Raw genomic sequence first — 22,736 nt, 5'->3', positions numbered from 1 at the left:
AATATTAGTTATTTAACTACATAAAAGCAATATTAGGAAAAGACTAAATAAAATTTATTGTTTTAACTATATTAATTATATTTTTTCAAGCCACGTAAAAATAGAAATAAATTTATATTTGCGAAATGGAATTTTACTCGAGATATATAACAATTTTGTGCTTTTATAAGCTTTTTTAACTCTATAAAATTATTGAATATTATTCAATAGTTGTGCAAGTGCCGCACTTCTTTTTGCCCTTGAGCAAACTCTCTCGCGTAAACTAGTAGTGGTACTTTTGTGATAAAGGTAAGATTACTCAGCTGAGACAATCTAATTTGGACCATACTCATGGTGTTAGTAAATCCAATGATTATAGATTCTAAAAGCAAAAATTGATGATTGATGGATGCATAATGGAATTATTAATTTGGCAGCCTCAGGGCTTTTCCACCTTAGAAATTTCTTGTAGGATGTAAAACCCTTTAGCTTTAGGAATTGTTTTGTCCCACATCGAAAGTTTAAAGAAAATCTATCCAAGGGAGAGGCAATAAATAGAATTTCCGTTCTTCACAGCAAATTGCCTTAAACTAATGAGTAAGGAAAACAAAGCGAACTGTGAGAGCTGTTCGCCGCGCCGCTAACTTTTCGTGCGCATGAATTTGTGGAGGGGCTGTAGGCTGGCCGAGCGTTGACGCTGCTTACTTTGCAGAACTCGCTTGCGCGGGCCTCCCATTAGTACCCACCCCCCAAAACAGTCCAAAATTTAACGGTTGAAACAGTATGTATTTTCACTTGCGCATTTTATCGAGCAGGAGGTAGGTGCTAAGTAACGATTGGATTGGACAAAAGATAACCACCATAAGAGTATTACTTAGCCGACTTGAGTTCCCATTTGAACAATTAGAGTCGAACATCGTACTAACTTCAATTCATTGATTGCTTTTGTTTTGCAGAGGGGACAAAAAGAGTCGTTGAATGAACTAAATTATTCCAACAGGTAACTTTCATTTTGTACGAGGTTATTTGTGCTTCTCTATGAAGACATATCTGTTGTTTCTTAGGATCTTAGTAAGATACAAAGTTCCATCAACTAAATTCCAACAGTAACTTTTATTTTGTATGAGGTTATTTGTGCTTCTCTATGAAGACATGTCTGTTTTTTCTTAGGATCTTAGTAAGATACAGAGTTCCATCAACTAAATTCCAACAGTAACTTTCATATGGTACAAGATTATTTGTGCTTTCCTATGAAGACATATTTGGTATTTCTTAGGATCTTAATAATCAAGAATAAACTATGTAAACAAACAATTACACACATATCAATTACTGAGAAAATTTAAGGGAATCTCAAATTCATGGAATTTGTATAGTATGTTCGATTTTGTGGCAAGTAGCATAGAGATATAATTGTTGTTGATTTACGATTTGATTTGTTTGTCATTCCATATATTAATCCTATATTGTATAGTTGAGGTAGGATATAATTACTCCTTGTTAAGTAAGTAGAAGCGTCTCTTTGCTCCGTTTGTTTTGTGAAAACGTTTGTTTTCGAAGTCTTCATAATATGGGAAGTCATTTTTCATTTTTTAACATTCGTAAAACGGATGAAACCTATACAAGTTATTAATGTATCCATCAGATTAATAATCACTGCTTATCATTTCTGGCTGTCATTGGTAACAGCTATCCATACTCACCTTTAAGGATAACTATAGCTTATTTATTTTATTTTGTATGAGTGTAATATAAATATATGTAAAAAAAAATTGAAGTGCTTCTGTATCCCTTAAGCAAGGTTAATTGTTCGAGTCCTGTGAATGGAGAAAATCCCCGTTGGAAGTGTTTTACCCTCATAATGGGCCTTTCCGACGCGAACAAGATAGACCTAGCCCACTGGGATAGGAGATATCTATGGTTTACTATAAAAAACAAAAAAAAAAAAAAGTGGGGAAGATTGATCTATGCAGCGTTAACCCTATTTTGCAGACAGTTTGTTTCAATGGCTGCTTATGGTCTTTTTATGAAGGAATTTTTTTTTTCAATTACTTTAGTTTTTTAACCAACAGACAGAAATTTTCTTTTTTTTTCAAAAAAAATTTTCACAAACATTATTTTCTGATAAATAAATGGAGCTTTAGAGTTGTGATTGACTTAGCCCTGCAATCTTGGCTTAGGCTATCTACGCATCACAATATGGAACCTGGGCAGCAAATGTAAAAAGGCATGGATGATTAATATTGCATAGCATAGTTCTTTCTCTCTCTTTGTGAAGATTTATTTTTAAGTGTGAGAAAATTTGAAAGCCGTTAAAAACATTTGATAGATTAATTTCTTTCTAAGCAGAAAACAATTGTAGAATAGTATACATTTATGAAAGGAGAGATCACTGTGTAATTAAGACAGCAGCATGCTTCAGTTCTCACAAAATAGTGGGACTCAAGGTAACATGAGACGATTGAAACATGCTCGGATCTGTTCACAGCATAACAGTTAATAGTTTATACAGTGTTTATTAGATAGTAAAGAACTAACATTATACTTAACAGGCATGTATGAAGCCTAAAAGTTTCTTTGATGTTATTTTCTAATTACTTATGTATTTCACTAAAATTAATTTTGAGAATAGTTCAAAATTAAAAAAAAAAAAAACTTATAGATCGGGCAAACTAATGCTTCATGCTATAAATTTAATAAAGAAAAATTTAGCATCAAACATAATTTTCTTCAACAAATAAGCAAAGAACACCAAAAAAAGGAAAAAAAATAAATAACTCATCTTTTGCAAGATATGGATGTGTAGAACTAAGAAGGTAGTTTATAATCTTAGCTCAAGAGATAAGAAGTAAAAGATTTATAGAAACATAGAAAATTTTATATGGAAAGTTGAGAGAGAGTGAGACATAGCAACTTAAAACTCCCCAAAGCAAAAACAAAATATGAGGAAGAGCTATTGCCCTTATTTGGACCCAAAACATAGTGAGGTAACGGACCGTTACTGTTACTTAACGTTAAATAACGATCACTACCGTTACATAAAGGCCTTTATGGCCGTTACAGATGCATTTTTTCTGTTGCCTTTAAATAACGGATGTAACGATAAGGGCAGACTAAAAAACTTTAAATAATGGCTGTTATATAGCGTAATGGCCGTTATATAGCGTAATGGCCGTTATTTAAAACCATGTCTAAATTACAAAATTAATCCTCATAATTACAATTGTCCTAACCCCTCCAGGCATGAAATCCCCTTTCATTTGGATCTCTAAGTTATAATGCATCTCTTTGAACATGAACCACAACCATAACACAATCTATTAAGAATAATGAAATGTAGCTTTAAATAAAGAATAATTGGTGATCCAGTATTGGAAGAAGACTAAACTTAGAAATTATATTTAATATAGAATTAGGAAGTTAAGGTATTTTATTGAGAGCCTATTGTGATGATTAAGATTGAGAATTAATAAAAGTTTGAAAATTTGTTTCTCATCCCATTGTTCCCTTGGTTCTGCATCAATTGGCTTCTTGTGTGGAACTTAACAATTCTGCAACAGGTTTTAGATAAGGAGTAAGGATACCTTATCCATTAAATGTGGATCCTAAATCTTTCCTGACCTTGTTTCTATGTTGTTTTATGGATTTTAAGGGATTAGAACTAAGTTGATGTGGGAGACATAAGAAAACCTTCCTCATTACAATCGCTAAAACAGAAGTCTTTCAAGCTTTTTCGCTTATTTATAATCTAATATGTTCCCAAGATTGTTATGGGTAAGAACTGCAATTTTATTATAGTTCTGTTATAATTGCAAATATTTTAGCTTTTTTTTTGGCATGATCTTCCTCAATCATTTGCATAGTGGACATTAAAGCACCAAGGACCTGTGGGTCCAAGATGGGAGAAGAATATACTAGTCTCTATTGTGAACCAATCAGCACTTGACACATCATCAAACTCCATCTACAATGATATCATTGAAAATCATGTTGATACATTAGTCAAGCTGTGATGGACTGTGATTCCATGAACTATGTTTCAAAAATGTGTAGAGATTTTGAGAGAATCTACATATAATGTGCATGTTTTTATAATCGTTGGATATGTGGAAATCCATTTCATTCAACGGCTCAAAGAAGATGCCTGCCATGAAATTTTTCGTGCGCATGTTCTGTTTTTTTTTTTAATTAATTTATATTTTATAAGCAGAGATTTATTATTAATAATAAAAGAAAAAGAACTTAACATGATCTTGTCCACCTAAACTCTAGTCTATAGCTTGTCCATGCAAACCCTGGTTGATAGACTGCCCTATAACATCTGACTAGGACATGGCATACTAATTGTTCTGTTAGCATCTGTATTCTATGAAATTGAAACTTGCTTATGTGGCATTGAAAATCATGTACTTTGAAATTCCATGGTGCACTCTATGGATTTATTCAATTTCTCACCACTTAAAAGGCAAAGTTGTCAAGTGCTGTGCATCTGAAACTTTCATCCCAAGTTGCAGAAAAAATGATCACAAGGCAAAGTTGTCAAGTGCTGTGCATCTGAAACTTTCATCCCAAGTTGCAGAAAAAATGATCATGACTGTCATCAGATGTGACAAATGAGTTATTTATGAGATTGGAGAAATCTGAACGTTGTGTTCATTTGCTGTTACTTTCTCCTCTATCTTCTTATGCCACCTAGGATGACAATCCTCAATCAGGAACTTAATATTAGATTCTCTTTATAGTGATCCCATCTGGGATCAACTCCAAATAAGGGAACTGATCCTACACGAGTTTCTTCTAGTATATGATCTTATGATCACTTAATTTAAACATTAATAATTTCTGTTCCATTTGATTTAGCTTTTCGCAAGAACATAACATCTAAGGTGTTGATTTTTTCTTTTTTTTTTCTTTTGTTTTTTTTTTTTAAGCAAAAACAATTTTATTAAAATTTTGGAATGTATAGGGATTGAGCTGACTAGGGTTGATGGAGACATGGTTCTTGCAGGCCAACTTGGTGCACGATTGATGACTGTATGTTAACTGTTTTCTTGTGCTCTTGAGCGCAACATCAATAATGGATCTTTCTGTGGTGTTTAATTTCCATCTTCTGTCTTGTAGTGATCTGTCTGATGCTGCAAACAGTTTAGAAACTACCAAGGGCTAATGAAAAGACAAAAGTACTAGGCTTGAAAACTTGAAATTCAATTAGGATGAAAATTTTAGTCTTCCTATCATAAACAAATCAATATATGACACATCATCAGGCTCAATCTAAAATGATATCAGATTATGGCTATTGTTTTCTGCCGACTTGGAAAAACAGGCTCAAATAGTAGCATCATTCTTGAGGTGTACACATGCTCTCATGCGTCAATCCACATTCTGTGATTATTGGTGACCCGTCTAGGTGAACCACAGATAAAAAATGTACTGTTTTTACTCTTGCAATATTGGTCCCTAATACTTGGAGGTTGGCAAAAAAGGAATGATAAGAAAAGTTTGGATAGCACATGGTTAACTGGGTGAAGGGTTGCTTCATTTTGAGCTTCTTGTTATACCGAAAAATAATAAAGACCAGTGAACATAGAAAAACCATTTCTTCTTGGATTCATGATCTAGTGATTCAATAAATTAAAAAATTCAATTGTCCCTCATTCTTAAATATTCTTTATGGCTTTCACAGATAGGGAAGACCCAAGGGAAGCCAAGATCTCAGTTGAGAGACTGCTTATTTGAAGGAAAATATCTTGGAGAAGCAAACAAATTTTCTTTTCTTTGGATGCTCGGTCCATTCCTGATTGGTTTATTGTGCCATAGAGTGCCTATGATTTATGCTTTTTTCCCAGTTGGAATATGTTGATGGCACTGGATGATGAGGTCGAAGAGAGAAAAGACAAACCTGTCAAGAACCGCTAGCAAGAAGACAGGAATGTTCATGCATTTAACCAAGAAAATATATTGTCAATACTTTTCCCAGTGATCATGGATCAACGGATCATGTGCTAGTCATGTTATCTAAGAAGAAAACTTTTTTTTTTTTCATGGGTTTCAAATGCATGTTCTACCATGACTATGATTCTTACACTATCACATTTTTGTGTACGTTAATCTGCAGAAGAGGTGGAGTTGCGAAGCCAAGTGATTCTGTACATCTTCTGTAGCGAAATTGAATCTATACTGCTAGCAGACACGATTGAAATGTAGGAAGGATAGAGCCATCAAAAGCTAGAGAATAAAGATCCCAAAATGGGGAAATATCTCCTTGGAGACCTTGTGACAAGAAATTGGTAAGGGATGCCACAATTCAAACTGGCATCTCGGCGGGTTGGCTTGGCTTGGCTGTGCCCCTACTTGCTCAATGTCATGATCAACAGTATGGGCCCATTTTGTTGGATTTGCTTCCTCTATAATTCCAATTAAATACATTCTTAATTCCATCTATTAAAATCAGAAATGAAAGATTAACCATATTGTCATGTCGACGTGACAATTACAATATGCTGAAAACATCATCATTTGTTTTTCAAAATTCTCCAATATATTGGGCTATGTTTAGCTCAATAATCAAATGTTTGTCTTGTAGTGCGGGAAATTAAATTCTAACTCTCCTGTAAAATCTCCAACGCACACAAAAAAGGATACAAAAATAAGTAATCACTTGTTTAATTTTCTGTTAAAAGATGGATTTATTTTAATAATTAATCTTTGGATAAATATGATTAACAGAATTCCATAGAAGTCATTGCAACTGCTGGGAAGGAGTGGTAAGGCATGGTGATGTTTACCTGGGTGAGCTTATAAAACATTCCGGTGATACTGGCGATGTTGTTTTGTGAGGAAGGGGATCATTTTGCTACTGTTAGAGGATGCCATCAAGGAGAAGTGGCTTGTCTTCTTGAAAGAATTTCTAGATGGAAGGACCCACTATTCACGTGGAGGGCGGGATTCCTAATGATAATCCTACAAGACAAAGGAAATGGTCATTTAGAAATCTCCTCTAATCCTTTCCCAACCAATTATCATCCATCTCCCACGTGGGACTCCTGGACCCATCCCCTAGCAACCCCCTCCCCTTTTAGTGCTATGTTTTCCCTTTTTCACATCATTCTTGCATACGATTCACGACATCATAATATTGCACCAAGTCTATTCTCCAAAGATATATTTCGTTGATCTCCTTGTTAAAATTGCATACAAGTAATAATATAGTTGTGTTTCTCTTTTGATCATGGGGGACTCTTCTGCTTCTTACATACACATGGTTAGTCTTTAAAGAATTTAACTTTTTGCTGAATTCATCATCACACTTTGATCACCCTCCAACATTTTATTTGATTTATTAGTCACAACAGTATTGGATTTATTTTTTCTGTATGTATCGTTGATGGTTATGATTATGACTTGTTTAGGTGCAGCATCTTATAGAGAAGTGTCTGATATTTAACATGACAAAAGAGGAGTGCATGGAAGCCCTTTCCAAACATGCAAATATCGAACCTGTCATCACCTCTACTGGTTTGTTTCCCTTTTACTCCAATTCTCAAATACTTGACTTTTCAATATCATATTAATTATTGAGGCAACATAAGGGTTGACACTGGTTACTCCCTCAGTGATAAAATATGAGTTAACTAGGCTTCATATATATTCCATTTCACTTCTGTACACATTCATCACCCTATTGAGATTCACACGTGTAATATGAATAGGAGGACTATAGATAAGCTGTTCTAAAAGAAGTTTGAGTTGAAAAATCTACAGGTTTTGTATAGGTTTGAGCTAGTTTTAGCTATTTCATGAATGATCTCTTACGAATTATGGGCAAGCCCTAGATGATATTGAGTAACTGGGTTTCATCTTCTTTGTCTCCTCCTTTTGGATTAATAAGGTTCCCTCTGTTTTCTAGTCAATCATGACTACTCTTACGGTAAATGAAAACATGATTGAACTTGACCTGTTTTGCCTCACAATCTTAAAAAAATTTCTCTGCATAATTATAAGCTTTTCTATATATAGTCTTAGCTTCAGTAGGTTGGTTTTAGTTACCCTTTTAAATCTAATATCCAACTATAAAACAAAGATCAAAACTTGTTATTTCCATTTCACAGGCAATCACTAAAGAATTTGGTTATCAAACAGTCTGAAAGGCAACTTTGAGCAGCTTTGGATTGTCTTGCTTCTTTTTTCTCTTCCTTGCTAGCTCAGACTAACAGAAATACGCACTGCAGGGAGTTGACACACACAGTTATGCAAATATTGGTTTATGTGAAGTGATCACATAACATGATTATGATTTGATTAAATGTGTATATATGCAGTGTGGAATGAATTGGAGAAAGAGAACAAGGAATTCTTCGAGGCATATGCTCAATCCAAAAGCAAAGATGATCGGATGTCCGAGGAGGAAACCAGTCAAATGATCCAGAAAATGATCTCGAAATCCTCTAAAGATACCGATGACTAAAAATTACGATGATGCTACGCGAAAATGATATCCATCTCTCTCTCCCTTCCTCTCTCTGTCTCTCTTGTGTTCTGGTTGGTAGTTTTGGCTTTCCCTTCCAAACCTAATCCTGCCAAAAACACAAGAAATTAGATTTGATGTCTCACTTGTACTTGTGGTCCTACATATGCATATATGGTGAATCCTATGCATGGTAAAATATTGAATATGTGGATTTCATCCATGAAAACAGCTTGTAAATCCTATGACATATGCATATCATGTTCCTAATTATTGGAATAAAAATCCCATGTAACCAATCACACAATGACATATCATTGTATTAGCGAAACTTCATGCATTTCTCGTAAACTTTGATGTAATGAAACCATTATTATCAGTGTGACATGGTGAATTTTGATTGGATGTGACATTATAGTTTACATAATTGAATAGTTGGACGGGGAAGGTTCTCGAGGTTTAAGGTGGTGACACTGTACCTGGAATCTAGAGGCTGCATCAAATATTGTTGTCTAGTGAATTCTTTTGGCTTTGGCTTTGGCTTACTTGGAATGAAATATCAAGAGAAAGAACGTGTATGTGATGTTTGTTGAAGTAGTCTTTTCCTTCAGTTTAATAAAATGGAAGTTAAAAATAAGGTGGGGACTGCTACAACCCTGGTCACGATCAAGAACTTTTCTTTTTCTCATGAAGGGGATGTTAGCGGCTTCTCCAAGAGCCAGTGGTCTGAAATCAGTTAAGCGTTTGCCATTTCTCACATCAAACCATTATATGAGACAATGAAATGTGTGTGGTAATAAGATATATAATGGAACTCACCTATTAAATATATAATCTCACATATTTATTTCTTAAATTTATAATAAATTGGATTTAAGTAAGGATTTCTTGGTATATACTACTGCAGTAGTAGAGAAAGGAATTGGTAATGGAATTTGCTTCTAGCGATGAGCATGGTCTTTTAGGCTGTTATGTTTTGCTGGGTTGGCTTGTGGGAAGGATAGGATATCTGAACTTAAAAAAGGGTTAAATGGGCTCTGCTCATTAGTTCCAGCCATGTTCCAATTAGAGCCTGTTTAGAATTATAATTAAAAAGGTTAAAAAAAAATTATTTGTTTAAAAATTATTTAATTATTTTAAGATTTTTATAATTAAAAAAATATTAAATTTAATTTTAAATTAATTTTTAATACCATCTATTTCCAGCTAATTTATGAAGAATTTTGCTTGTGCTGATTATTGAGAATCAAGCATGAAAGAACCTGAAAACCTGTTGGACTGTAAGGACAAGGTCCCACATCAAGTTGTGAAAGAAAATCTACCTTCTCCTGGACCAAAATTCAGGGGCCCAAGACGTGAAGGATAAAACTTTTAATTCACAAGTTATTCAGATTAACTTATGAAAATTAATTTAAAGTTTATAAGTAATTTATATATTTAATAGAAATAATTTATAAATATATTTATTATTAAAATTATTTAAAAAATATATTAAATTAAATATATAATGTAATTTTAAAAATTAAATAAAAATTAGTTATACACTTTATCTAACTTTTTTTTTAATTTATAAGAAAAAAATATTATAAATAAATATATCAGTTTATTTTTAGAGTTTATGAACCAGTCAAGCTAAGACAAGTAACCCCTAAATCCATTTTACAATTTGACTGAGATTCCAAGCTTTAGAGAGGGTTTCAATGCTTATTAATAACATTGAATTGAGTACATTTCAGCTTATTTTGGTCTTGAAAGAAATTTTAACAAAGTGTAACATTGAAGACTATTTTTTCATGTAAAAGAAAAAAAAAATTGTTTTTCTTTTGTGTTCTGCAAAAACATAGAGATAAAATTCAATTGTTAATAAAATTACAAATTGCAGATTTCATTTATGAAATTGGGGTAGGAGAAAAAAAATTGCAGTTAAAAATTCTTCAAGCATAGCTAATGGGAAAGAATTTTTTTTTAATATACAGTCAATGAAAGTTAATATTTAAATCTCTCATAAAAATAAATTAACTCAATCCAAAACTGACACATTAATTATTAATCTCCATTTCAGTCACAACATGGCTAAGAAAAAAAAAAATGATTCAGCACCAACATGTCAATAGCTTCTTTCTTCTCATTTATTGACTTGATATTCAAGAGGGAAGCTGGAGATGGAAGAGGGAAGAGGAGGAGCTCCAAAGTGGGCAAGGGTTTGAGTTACATTTTGATTATTATTATTATTATTATTAGGTCTATTGGCTAGAAAAATCTAGAATTTTATGTGAATTGCTCATGGACAATTAAATTTTGAATAAATTTTATCCGATTAAAAAAAAAAATTGAGAATTCTGGCCTTTACTTTAAATTTGAAGTTCAATTTGTGTGTGTCAATACTGCATGATGAAAATTTTACATTTTCTACTTTTATACTCATAAAATTATTTTAATGTGTCATTTACACAGTTGAATTTATGTTTCATTCACATAGTTGAACAGTAGAATGTTTACCCTGAATAAACTATTCTCCATTGAAATTATATAATTTAATTTAATCTTAAGCCATATTTAGTATGATGTAATCAAAGTTGTAGTGTAATAATAGAATGATAAATACATAATATAACTGATTATACTTAAAATAACGTAATGATTATTATATACAAAAATGAATGTGATCATAATTACTTGTTTTAATTTTTTTCATTTATTATTAATATTACAACTACTACTACCCAGCCACAAATGCTATTATCACTATTACCCCTACTCTGTCATTACTACCACCACCACAACCACCTGCCACTACTCCTACCCTATCACCACCACCATCACTACTAGACCATCACAATCATCATTTAGCTATTGTCACACTCACACCACCGACCTACTACCACTACTATTGTTACTATCACCATCACCATCTATCGCTATAAAAAAATTAATTAATTAATCATTGCAATCATTATAATTTATTATTAATACTATAAATAAATTAAATATTAAAATCAAAATTATTATTACATTATATTACACTAATTATATTTTTATTTTACAACTAAACATAAAAATGTAATGACAATTACATTACATAATCGATTATATTGCATTGCATTATATTACGCTCTATCAAATATAAACTTAATGTGTTTACCCTAAAATTCTTCTAATAAAACTCAAAATGCCTATATTGTAATTTGAGAATTGATAAAATTTCTCTAATTTAAAAAATTTTTATTTAATTGTTCAACATTTAAAAAATTAGATAAAATAAGCAATTTACGCAAAATTTCAAATTTTTTCAGCCAATAGGCTTTTATTATTATTATTATTATTTATGTCCTTTCACTAACCTTTAATTAGGTCCCATTGCAGCCTACTGTCAAGTAATCCAAGTCATTATCTTGTACTAAAAAGGCTATTTTCAGGATTTTTTTTCCTTCACCTCTCCTAAGTTTCTCACACCAGCACTACTGATCCCATGATTCATTATTATTATTATTATGCTTGAGGAATACAGGACAACAAATGAAAAGATAATAAGCAAAAACAGGCTCCAAAGCATGCACAACAGCCATCCCTTATACTAGCAAAAGAGAAAAGAGAAAAGCCAGCCATTGCCAATTAGCACAGCAAATACCACTTACTAGATTAGTAGATTATAGAAGGCAACAGAACCTCCAGCATACATGTCTGATACACAATTTTCAATTCTCAACCGCATTTCATACCTAGAGTTCAACATACTCATAACTTAGAACTACTTCATGCGTTGACCTTAGGCTCCCACCCTGCAATCACATGTTCCTTTGCAGCCTTGGTCTTCTGAAAAGATTCCCTGGAGAAGAGCAACTGCAAAACAAGGTGTCAGATTTATATTATTTTCAAACTCCAACTTACAATTTCTAAACCTGTAACCCCTTTGACTCAGATGGGTGCACTCACATATGTAGATACGCAAAGAGTATTTGTGATATACAATGCACACCCCAACACGCGTACTCGTGCACACACACACACACAGTGTTTGCTTCTAAGGTACAGCTAGCACAGGGTTTGGTTCTAAGGTACTGCTAAATTTCATCTATATCATAATAATTTAACACTACTCAATGCAGCGAAGACCCTTTTTTCATTATATATCCATCAGTCAACTATGGAGTCAAAATAGTAATCCAATGTTGAAATAATGAAACCTACCAGCCATATTTCAAATTAATTGGATCTTAATTAAGACTTAGAAGCCAACATCATGAGGATTTATCCCCATCATATTTAACTATCAATTTTTATATTTGAAGCACAGGGTATGTAAGAAAAGGGGATAAAGTATATAGACACAACATCACTGCATTATTAGTTTTCGTATTCTATAAGACACATATCTAAGGAAGTAAAATCCCATGAGGAAACGGCATCAAGAAATAGGCACCGCAAGAAAGAAACAAACTTGGGATGTCTATCCAGTGGGTTGCCACTCTAAGGAAGGATCAGTCCTTGATAGAAGCAAATTCCAGGAATAGCACAGCAAGACAATTGTGGATCATAAGTGATAACAGCCCATTGAAACAACAAATTTCCAAAACAAACTTGGAAATTAGCAGTAGTACTACTGCCTACTGAATGGCAAATTGCAGCTACCACAGCAACAATAACGACAGCTAAGTCCTAACGACTTAACCCCAAATTAGTTGGGATCGACTATATAGATCCTTTTTCGCTTATTCAGCTCTGTTAGACACCAAGACTGCATCAATATCTAAAACTTGTAAATCCATTGATACCAATTCCCTTCATGTCACAGTAACTTTCAACTAGATGGACTAACTTCGTCAAACCAATATACTGAAGTGTTTGTTACATGGCCATTTCCAAATCAATAATGGACGCGCAGCAAGTATTATCAACACATTAGATGGCTACGCCATAGTTGCACACTACAAGTCAAGATGGATTATTGCCCATTCATCAAATGCACATGCACAATAAATACTTTTCTTAAGACAACTCGGGAGAAACCTTTGGCAAAACACATACACTGAGCAGAGGTCTTTTTTTGTAAATATATTTTGAATTTGGAGAAGCAACATCTTATTCCAATGGATCAAGCCACCAAAATAGGCCACTGATTACAAATGTAGTTGGTGCAGCTCCCATTTCTTAATCATTTATGTCGAGGCAATTGATGAGGAAAAGGGAAAAAAAGACAATCTCCCACTTATTTCCTGTGAGCCAATCATAAGCATGGGATGGACAAAAGCAATAACAAACAACAAGATATCATATACTTTATGTTAAATGTGGGCTTCGGAACTACATTTTTTCAACCCACAAGGAGTAATTTTCCAAAACTGAATTATATTATATTTGTACAACAATTCAATTTGTTTTACTGAAAATAAGAAACAAAAACAAATTTTACCACTTATGTAACAACAACCACATACCTTTGTGTAATTGTGGACATGAGGTAAGTTTTCAGGGACTGTCCACTTCTTAAAATGGCCAAGAACAACCTCAAGATGGTACAGCTTTGGTGCCAAGCCCAAATCTGCAGCAGTGATCTTTTCCTCAGCAATATAAGGACCCTGATTCAATGCTCCAACAAATCAATCTGTATTTCTATACCAAATGATAAAAAAGAATCAAACTCATCCATGAGTTTATGTTTGTGTTTCAAGTTTATATATACATGTGCCTTAAGATGCTCTTCCAATGCCTTCAATTCCTCAAGCAAAGCCTGCTCAGATCCATCATTGGAATCCTTGCTCTTCAAGAATTTGACAAAAGATGGGAATATCTTTGAACCTCTGCAGTCTCACACAACATATGGATTGAAAAGTTAAGGTTACATAAAAGCTTTAAATTCAAAGTAATTGCAACTACACATGCACAAATGCATGCTTGTACAAACATGAGCATTAGCAAAAACACAAGCACGGAACATCTATTTGTTTCACATAAAGCATGTCTAAGAAAATTTCTCATACAAAAGATAGAAAGGTGAAAAAGTTAATTTGCATTTAACTTTGATTTCCCGGGAGACAAAAGATAGATAGATAGTTTCTCCAAGCTTTGTGGTTAAATGGTGATCAATATAGAAAGCACCACAAAATTAAGCAAAAAATAAGAAACAGAACAACATATTAAAATCAGTAAAACAAAATTTAACAAGAACAATACAATCATAATCTCTATCTCATAATTTCATCAAGGAATATCCCTCCAAATTTTACTGCCCGAAACCTAATCAGCAAACAAACAATAGGAAAACAGAAACAAAATCCAACCCTCAGCAGATAACCATATCAAACTAACATAAAGATAAAATGTACAAGGATAGACAAAGGATGCTTACACAGAAGCATATTCAGGAGGGGTAACAAGAGATGGCTCAGGGTACTTCTCCTCTAGAATCCCAACAATCACATCAGAGTCTGGCACCCATTTGTCATCAAATTTCACCACTGGCACCTTCCCTTCAGGGCTTACTTCCAAAAACCTATCAAACCAACAGCACCAATCCAGTAATGAATAACACATACAAAAACCTCAAACAATAACTATATTGTCTATTTAATGTGTGTGCTATTTTTCGTCTTAACCTTTGTAATAATCTAGGCTTTGATCTTCATTGCTTTTGGTCAAATAGATTAAAAAGTTATTAAAACAGTGATCCTCAATGATAAAAGAAAAGGACTTTTTCCCCTAAAATGGAAGAACTGAGGAGTGTCGGTTTCCCTCAAACAGAACCACCAAAGAAGGCGCTTTCTTGGTTCCCCCCAAAAGTTAACAATCAATACTTCAATTTCGAAAATTTTAAAGCATATGAGCAGAACAGCCGCATATATGGACTTAAGGGTACACGCCTACAAACCTAACCCATTGAGGCTTGTCACTGAGATTGATCAAACAACAGAAACCCATTTGCACAAACACTAAAAATAAACTATTAAAACACAAAAAAAAATTCGATTTTTTTTTTATGTATACAGGCTCAAACGACTAGCTGATTCTGATACCATTGAGGCTTGTCACTCAGATTGATCAGATGCAACTTGTAGGAAAGTTTCTTCTCTTCCAAAGTCAAGAGACATCTCTGGGTGAATGGGCCTGAAAAACACAAAACCAACAGATAAATTTCCATCAAAATGCCTACATACACAGAACATATATAAATAGAAAGAAAGAGAGAGCATACAGTCTCCGATAATATTAGGAGCACCAACAGCTGCCTTGACACAGATCTCCAAAGCCATTTCCTTGGAAAAATTGCAGAGCACCCTGTGAATGGCTGGGGGAAGAAATGAAGCAAGTACAAGTACCAGTTTGGACCTTTGGGGTTTGTTATTAAACCGGACCGGACTAATTAGATAATTGCATTACTTGAAGACATACAGAAAGTTCTCGCCTTTATTTGCCGAGGCATTTTTTATCATTTTCCACCTTTTTAAATTTGTTGCTAAATATTTATTTTAATAAAAATATTTTTATAAAATATATTTTTCATATTTTTAATATTCATAAAAATAATCAATAAGAAATATTTTCTTAATAAAATTATAAATCTTTTAAATTTTAATAATTTTATTAAAATATAAAAAAATATATATATAATTAATTTATCAGTGCAATTAAATAATAAGAAAATTTTAAAAATTATTTTTTATGAAAAATATTTTTTATATATAAATTATTTTTTACAAAATAAATAGAGTTTTAATTAAGATTTTTTTTAATTCAATTTTAATGTTTATTTTGTCAAATGATGAGAGTGATTTTAGTTTTTTCTCCTTTTAACTATTAAATTTGGAGGTTTAATAAACATGATATTTTGATTAATTTTTAATTTAATTATCAATAGTTTAAAATTAAAAATATATTATTAAAAATTAAAAATTTATCAAGTGCCTTTTAATCATCCCATCAATAATTAGTTTTTTATAATTAATTTTGATTAAAATTTAAATTTAAGACTTAATAATTTTAAAGATAACTCAATATTACTAAGTTAAAACTTATTTATAATTAATATTTTAATATTAATTTTTTTATCAGAATTTTAATGCTAATTATTAACCTATAGTCATCAATGACAATATCAATATTTATATTAAAAATTATAAAATAATAAATTTCAATTTCAATCAAAATCAATTATATATAAAAAAAATTCTCCTATTCATTACTTTCAAAATTTTATTTGTAAATGGTTAAAAAATTGTTTATGTAATTTAGCAATTGAATTCTTTTAAAGAAATAATAATTAACATCGAGTCAAATGTATATCTCTAATTAAAGATGATTTATATTAAAACAAAAAAAAAATTCATAATTACCTTGTCTCAACTTTATAATATATTTGTATTATTTACTTTTTTTTATTATTATAAAAAAATAAAATAAAAGGAGGTCCTCAATTCAAGGCATATCGATTATAGTATAATAAAATTTACAAATCACTCATTACAAATGATAATTGGTGGGACTCGAATTCTAATATAAGAAACGTTGATTGGCCTATAATTTTTTTTTTTAATTTCTCTAATTTTACGAATATAATTCATTAAAATCTCTGTTTTAATAAAGTGGGATGTAACGTCTCATAAAATATCATTGCAACTTTTATATTATAAAGTAGGATGATTTTGACTTAACAACTTTGAGCAAACAATAATTACTAGCCATGAAAAATGAAACATAGTCCAAATATTGGACACAGTCTTATCTAATCCGATTATTATTACTAGAAAATCTCCGAGCGTATTTAATTTTATATATTTTAATTAAATATTTATATAAATTTTTTTAATAAATTATATTTTAAAAATTTAATAATTTTATAAAATATTTTAATTTTATTTTATATAAAATAAAATATATAAAAATTTATAAATATTATTATAAAAAATATATATTTGATATTTAATTAAATATTTATATAAATAGGTTCGTGTAATAGATATTCAACATATAAAATTCGAATTTAACATGAGCATTAAAATTTAAAATCGAATCCGTCCTAAATCTGATTATATATTAGCTAAACTCATTCTATTAGAGTTAGATCAGATCGAGTACTGACCAAAAATCATACTCGTTGCCATCCTATTCTTATTGTATTAACATCGGTTTTCAGAATTTTTGCTCAAAAGAAAAAAAAAATCCTTTCAGAATTTTCTTCTTAAAAAAAATCATTTCAGAATTTTTTTTCTTTCATTTTTAAACGTTAAAAAGCAATTTCAAGAAATTATTATATAATTTTAAATTAAAAAATTAGACAAACCTATCAACTATCTATTCTCATTTTCTCTGAAAAAGGCAATTTTTAAGTCTTTGTTTACTCCATAATTGTAAAAGGAAAATAAAAGAAAATTAAACAGTGAATAAAAAAGAAAAATAAATCTGTTTTTCATTTTAATTATTATTTGGTTACTTTACTTAAAATAAAAGGAAAACGAACTTATAAAATATATAATTTTATTTTTTGTATTTTCATAATTTTTTTATTCTCTCATTGGCATAGGTATGCACTCCTTTTCTTTTGCAGAAAGTATTTTTTTTTTAAATTATATTTTTTAGCATTTGGTGAATTTAGATGATTCCTCAATGAAAAATATTTTTTAATTAAAATGGCAACTCCATTATTTTTTTATGAAAAATGATATTTTCTGATTTTTGATAATTTTATTAAAATATGAAAAGATTTATGCTCTGTATATTTCTTAGAAATTAATTTACATATAAAAAATATTTTTTATAAAAAAATTTCTAAAAAATTATTTTTTATAAAAATATGTTCTATTATTTTATTACAATGTTAAGCTAATAGTATGTCACGACCCAAAATTCTGAACCGTGACCGGCGCATAATTTAAGTATTCTTAAATCATGCAAGCCTTATCAAAGTATCTTGAATGAATATATTGTCACTTACTAATTTCAAAAATAGACAAAATCCAAATAAACAAAATGCTGAATAAACATCATAAATATCCCATAGGTAAACTGCGAAGTCTCTACAGATTTCAATAAAAACTTAAACTGTTCAATAAACTAAACTAATTATTAGCCCGAGAAAACATGAATTCGAGCATACCATGAGAACAAATCAAAGTTGTCCCTCTCCAGAAAATGGACTGAGTATTTGGATCACTTTGCGATCTCAAAATGTATAATGCATGTGAGAAAACGTGGTTTGAGCTAGATGCTCAGTGAATGATAATTATAGCACACAATGAAATACGAACAGGCAGACGCTTGATTAATTTCACAATAAATTTTCTATTCAATAAAATCATGCTCATGCTGTCAAAAATCATTAATAAAATAACTTCATAAAACATATATATAAAAGAAATTCATTCAATAAAAATTTTATGGTACAGTACACTAGGGTGATGATACCCCATATCACCAAAGGTCAGATGGTAAGCGCGCTACCAGATATTAGATACCTTCCTCCTCCTTCACAGATATCAATGCATATGATACTAATGCAAACCATAAACTGCAATGATGCATGACTCGACAATGCAACCTAATACCGTGATAATCCACACGGCGGGGCCAGATAACAGAAACAGATACTGGGCACAGGTACCAATTCAAAATAGAAAATCAATTTATACAAATCAATCAAAATTAATAAAAATTTCAGATAGCAAATAATAACTGATAGTGCAATTTTAATAGTGTATTTTAATAGTTTCAGAGAGTCAATAAGATCAAATCAATCTCAAATCAATTCAGTGCAACACATCAGTAAATTTTATAGTCAAATATCAATCAATATAAATACATTAAAGGCCTGTTCTCGGAATCCTAATGGGTCTAATGCAAAGATAGTTGACAAAATCAATTATTTAATCAAAATCGAAATAAAATTCAATAATAAAATAAAACTCTAGAAAATCACATATAAAATAATTGTTAAAATATTGATTTAAAATTTCATTTAATAACAAATTTAATGCTAAGAAATTTTAAAATGGACTAAAACGGTACCATGTACTATAATTACCACTCACCTGGAACCTCCAAGACAATAGTTATTTCAATGGAAGAGAGACAATTTCAACTGACTGATTAAATATTCAAATCTCTTACACACCCAAAATATTAAAGAAAAATATCAAATAATAATAAAATATAATAACTTATATATATATATATATATATATATATATATAAACGTGAACGGGACGTCGTGGGACGAGGTGGGTCGTGGGATGAGAGGCTATATATATATATATATATATATATATATATATATATATATATAATCAATTATTATCCAACAGCAATTATGATCAACCCAATTCAATACTAATGATCAAAAAAATAAATTTATAGGGTAGTTGTAACAAATCAATGAAAGAAAATAAAATCAAATTCACCCATTATTGAATAAAGAATGAGAATTTTTACCTTGAAAACAGAATCGAATGTGATGAATAGAAAAGTAAAAATTTAGGGATTCTCTGTTGAGAGTATTTGATAGAAAAAAAAGAGGTGACAAACAGGTTTTAAGAGCAAAGTTTAGCAGAAAAGATGATTATGGTATATATATATTTCAAGAGTTCTATTAGGTGTAGAATGGGATAAGAGTTATTATTGAACTGGGTTGTTCAGATTGCAGATATATATTTAATTTCAAAAATAATATATATATATCTAAAAATAATTAAGCAAACCATCCAATAAAAAAAATATATATTTTTTATAAATATATTAAATTATTGTTAGCTAATTAAAATAAAATAATAATAAATGTATATGGGTTTCTACATACTTCCCCCCTTAAAAAAATTCGGTCCCCGAATTTGAATAGACAAAATTCTAACCTGAAGAATCAAATAAGTGAGGATATTTGGCTCGCATTTCAGATTCTGCCTCCCATGTGGCCTCACTACTTGAGTGATTATGCCATAAGACTTTGATCAAAGCCACTTCCTTAGACCGGAGTTTCCTAATTTGTCGATCTAAAATCTTTACTGGTTGCTCCTCATATGACATATCATCCCTAAATTGCATGGTTTGAGGTTGTAAAACATGAGATGGATCTGGTACATACTTCTTAAGCATAGAAATATAGAAAATTGGATGTACATGTGTAAAACCAGGTGGAAGGGCTAAACGGTAAGCAACTGCTCCAATTCTCTCCAAAATTTCAAATGGCCCAACAAAACGAGGGCTAAGCTTCCCTTTCTTCCCAAACCTCATGATTCCTTTCATAGGGGAAACTCTAAAAAATACATGATCACCAATCATAAATTCTACATCTTTACGCTTAGGGTCAGCATAACTTCTCTGTCGACTTTGAGCAGCCAAAAGTCAATCACGAATTAGTCGAACCTTCTCTGAAGTTAATTGTATCAACTCTGGTCTAGTAAGCCTTCTTTCTCCAACTTCATCCCAACAAATCGGTGACCTGCACTTTCGACCATATAATGCCTCATATGGAGCTATCTCTATACTTACCTGATAACTGTTATTATAAGCAAACTCCACTAAAGGCAAATGATGATCCCAACAGCCACCAAAATCCATAACGCATGCACGAAGCATGTCCTCTAATGTCTGTATGGTCCTTTCTGACTGTCCATCCGTTTGAGGGTGAAAAGCAGTACTAAAGTCTACTCGTGTTCCTAAAGCTTCTTAGAATTTCTTCCAAAATCGAGAAGTAAACTGAGTACCACGATCAGAGACAATGGAAACTGGAACTCCATGAAGACTGACAATCTTGTTTATATACAACTGTGCAAGTTTAGCAAAGTCATATGTAGTCTTCGCAAGAAGGAAATGAGCAGATTTTGTCAATCTGTCCACTATCACCCAGATTGCATTGTAACCACCTTGTGTACTAGGTAAACCCACAACAAAGTCCATGGCAATATGCTCCCACTTCCACTCAGGAATAGGCAATAGCTGAAGTAACCCAGATGGTCTCTGATGTTCTGCCTTAACCTGCTGACAAGTTAAACATTTAGCAACAAAGTCTGCAACATCCCTCTTCATGCCACCCCACCAATAATGCTTCCTTAAATCACGGTACATCTTAGTTGAACCTGGGTGTACTGTGTAAGCAGAATGGTGTGCCTCCTCCATGATTTCTCTTCTCAACTCATCAACATTGGGGATACAAAGTCTAGTGCCATAACGAAGAACTCCATTATCATTTAACATGAACCCTTGAGCTTGGCCTTGATGAATACTATCTATAATCACACATAGCTGAGAGTCCCTCTTTTGAGCAGCCTTAATTCTATCAATCAAGATAGGCCTAACTCGAAAATGTGCTAAGAATGATCTAGCTATGATTTCAAACTCTACTCCCTGATCTAGCAACCCATGTAATTCACCAATCAGAGGCCTCATCTTGGTAGATATATGGGCTAAACTACCAGAAAACTTCCTGCTTAGAGCATCAGCCACTACATTAGCTTTTTCAGGGTGATACTGTATGGTGCAATCATAATCCTTCAACAATTTTACCCATCTCCTTTGCCTAAGATTAAGATCACGTTGGTCAAATATGTATTTGAGACTTTTGTGGTCAGTGAAGATTTCACAAGTCTCACCATACAGATAGTGTCTCCAGATTTTCAAAGTAAAAATTACTGCAGCCATTTCCAAATCATGAGTTGGATAATTCTGCTCGTGCCTTTTCAACTGACGAGAAGCATATGTAATAACCCGTCCATGTTGCATCAAAACACATCCTAAACCAATCCTAGAAGCATCACAATATACTACATAACCCCCTAATCCGGATGGAAGGGCTAACACTGGTGCTGTAGTTAAACAAGTCTTAAGCTCCTGAAAACTTTTTTCACAAGCCTCAGACCACTGAAATTTCACATTCTTTTGTGTCAACTTAGTTAAAGGTACTGCAATATGAGAGAAGTCTTGAACAAACCGTCTATAATACCCTGCTAAACCCAAGAAACTACGAATCTCTAACACAGTTGTGGGTCTAGGCCAATGAAGCACTGCCTCAACTTTCTTCTTATCAACGTACACCCCATCCTTCGATACTGTATGGCCTAGGAAAGCCACACTATCTAACCAGAACTCACATTTTAAGAACTTGGCATATAGCTTGTGTTCTCGTAAGGTCTGAAGGACAATTCTCAAATGCTGCTCATGCTCCTCCTTACTCTTTGAGTACACTAGAATGTCATCGATGAACACTATAACAAATTGATCTAAGAAAGGCTTGAAAACTCTATTCATGAGATCCATAAAAGCGGCTAGAGCATTGGTAAGACCAAAAGACATTACAAGAAATTCATAGTGT

General features: G+C 31.8%; 2 protein-coding genes and 1 non-coding gene across 10 annotated transcripts; 2 read left to right on the top strand and 1 right to left on the bottom strand.

The window, feature by feature from the left end:
- Positions 1 to 541: 541 nt before the first annotated feature.
- On the top strand, positions 542 to 9,083 carry LOC110664807 (uncharacterized). 7 transcript variants are annotated; one of them, XR_009143069.1, is made up of 4 exons: positions 542 to 797; positions 936 to 979; positions 7,392 to 7,497; positions 8,301 to 8,336. XR_009143069.1 is itself a non-coding variant. In XM_021824666.2 (3 exons), the coding sequence occupies exons 1-3, from the start codon at positions 7,211 to 7,213 to the stop codon at positions 8,444 to 8,446; spliced, it is 285 nt and encodes a 94-aa protein (XP_021680358.1). In that variant the 5' UTR covers positions 6,724 to 7,210; the 3' UTR covers positions 8,447 to 9,083. The 7 variants fall into 7 exon arrangements, 1 of the variants encoding a protein (XP_021680358.1); XR_009143066.1 differs by lacking the exon at positions 8,301 to 8,336 and adding an exon at positions 8,091 to 8,293; XR_009143065.1 differs by lacking the exons at positions 7,392 to 7,497; positions 8,301 to 8,336 and adding exons at positions 4,946 to 5,013; positions 5,666 to 6,131.
- Positions 560 to 715, top strand: LOC131173563 (U12 minor spliceosomal RNA). Its single transcript, XR_009143879.1, has one exon. It is a non-coding gene; the product is annotated as a U12 minor spliceosomal RNA (small nuclear RNA).
- Positions 9,084 to 12,058: 2,975 nt separating the features above from the next.
- Positions 12,059 to 15,800, bottom strand: LOC110664808 (glutathione S-transferase DHAR2). 2 transcript variants are annotated; one of them, XM_021824668.2, is made up of 6 exons: positions 15,636 to 15,800; positions 15,457 to 15,547; positions 14,793 to 14,936; positions 14,127 to 14,244; positions 13,882 to 14,022; positions 12,059 to 12,286 (listed from the first exon to the last, which is right to left on the bottom strand). In XM_021824668.2, the coding sequence occupies exons 1-6, from the start codon at positions 15,691 to 15,693 to the stop codon at positions 12,200 to 12,202; spliced, it is 639 nt and encodes a 212-aa protein (XP_021680360.1). In that variant the 5' UTR covers positions 15,694 to 15,800; the 3' UTR covers positions 12,059 to 12,199. The 2 variants fall into 2 exon arrangements, with proteins under 2 accessions (XP_021680360.1, XP_057989511.1); XM_058133528.1 differs by lacking the exons at positions 15,457 to 15,547; positions 15,636 to 15,800 and adding an exon at positions 15,319 to 15,376 and having other exon boundaries at positions 14,793 to 14,937.
- Positions 15,801 to 22,736: the final 6,936 nt, after the last annotated feature.

The sequence above is a fragment of the Hevea brasiliensis genome, chromosome 14 (assembly GCF_030052815.1).
Source record: "Hevea brasiliensis isolate MT/VB/25A 57/8 chromosome 14, ASM3005281v1, whole genome shotgun sequence".
In the NCBI taxonomy this organism is placed as follows: domain Eukaryota; kingdom Viridiplantae; phylum Streptophyta; class Magnoliopsida; order Malpighiales; family Euphorbiaceae; genus Hevea; species Hevea brasiliensis.
The sequence above is the reverse complement of the archived record's forward strand: the minus strand, read 5'-3'. Positions and strand labels throughout refer to the sequence as shown.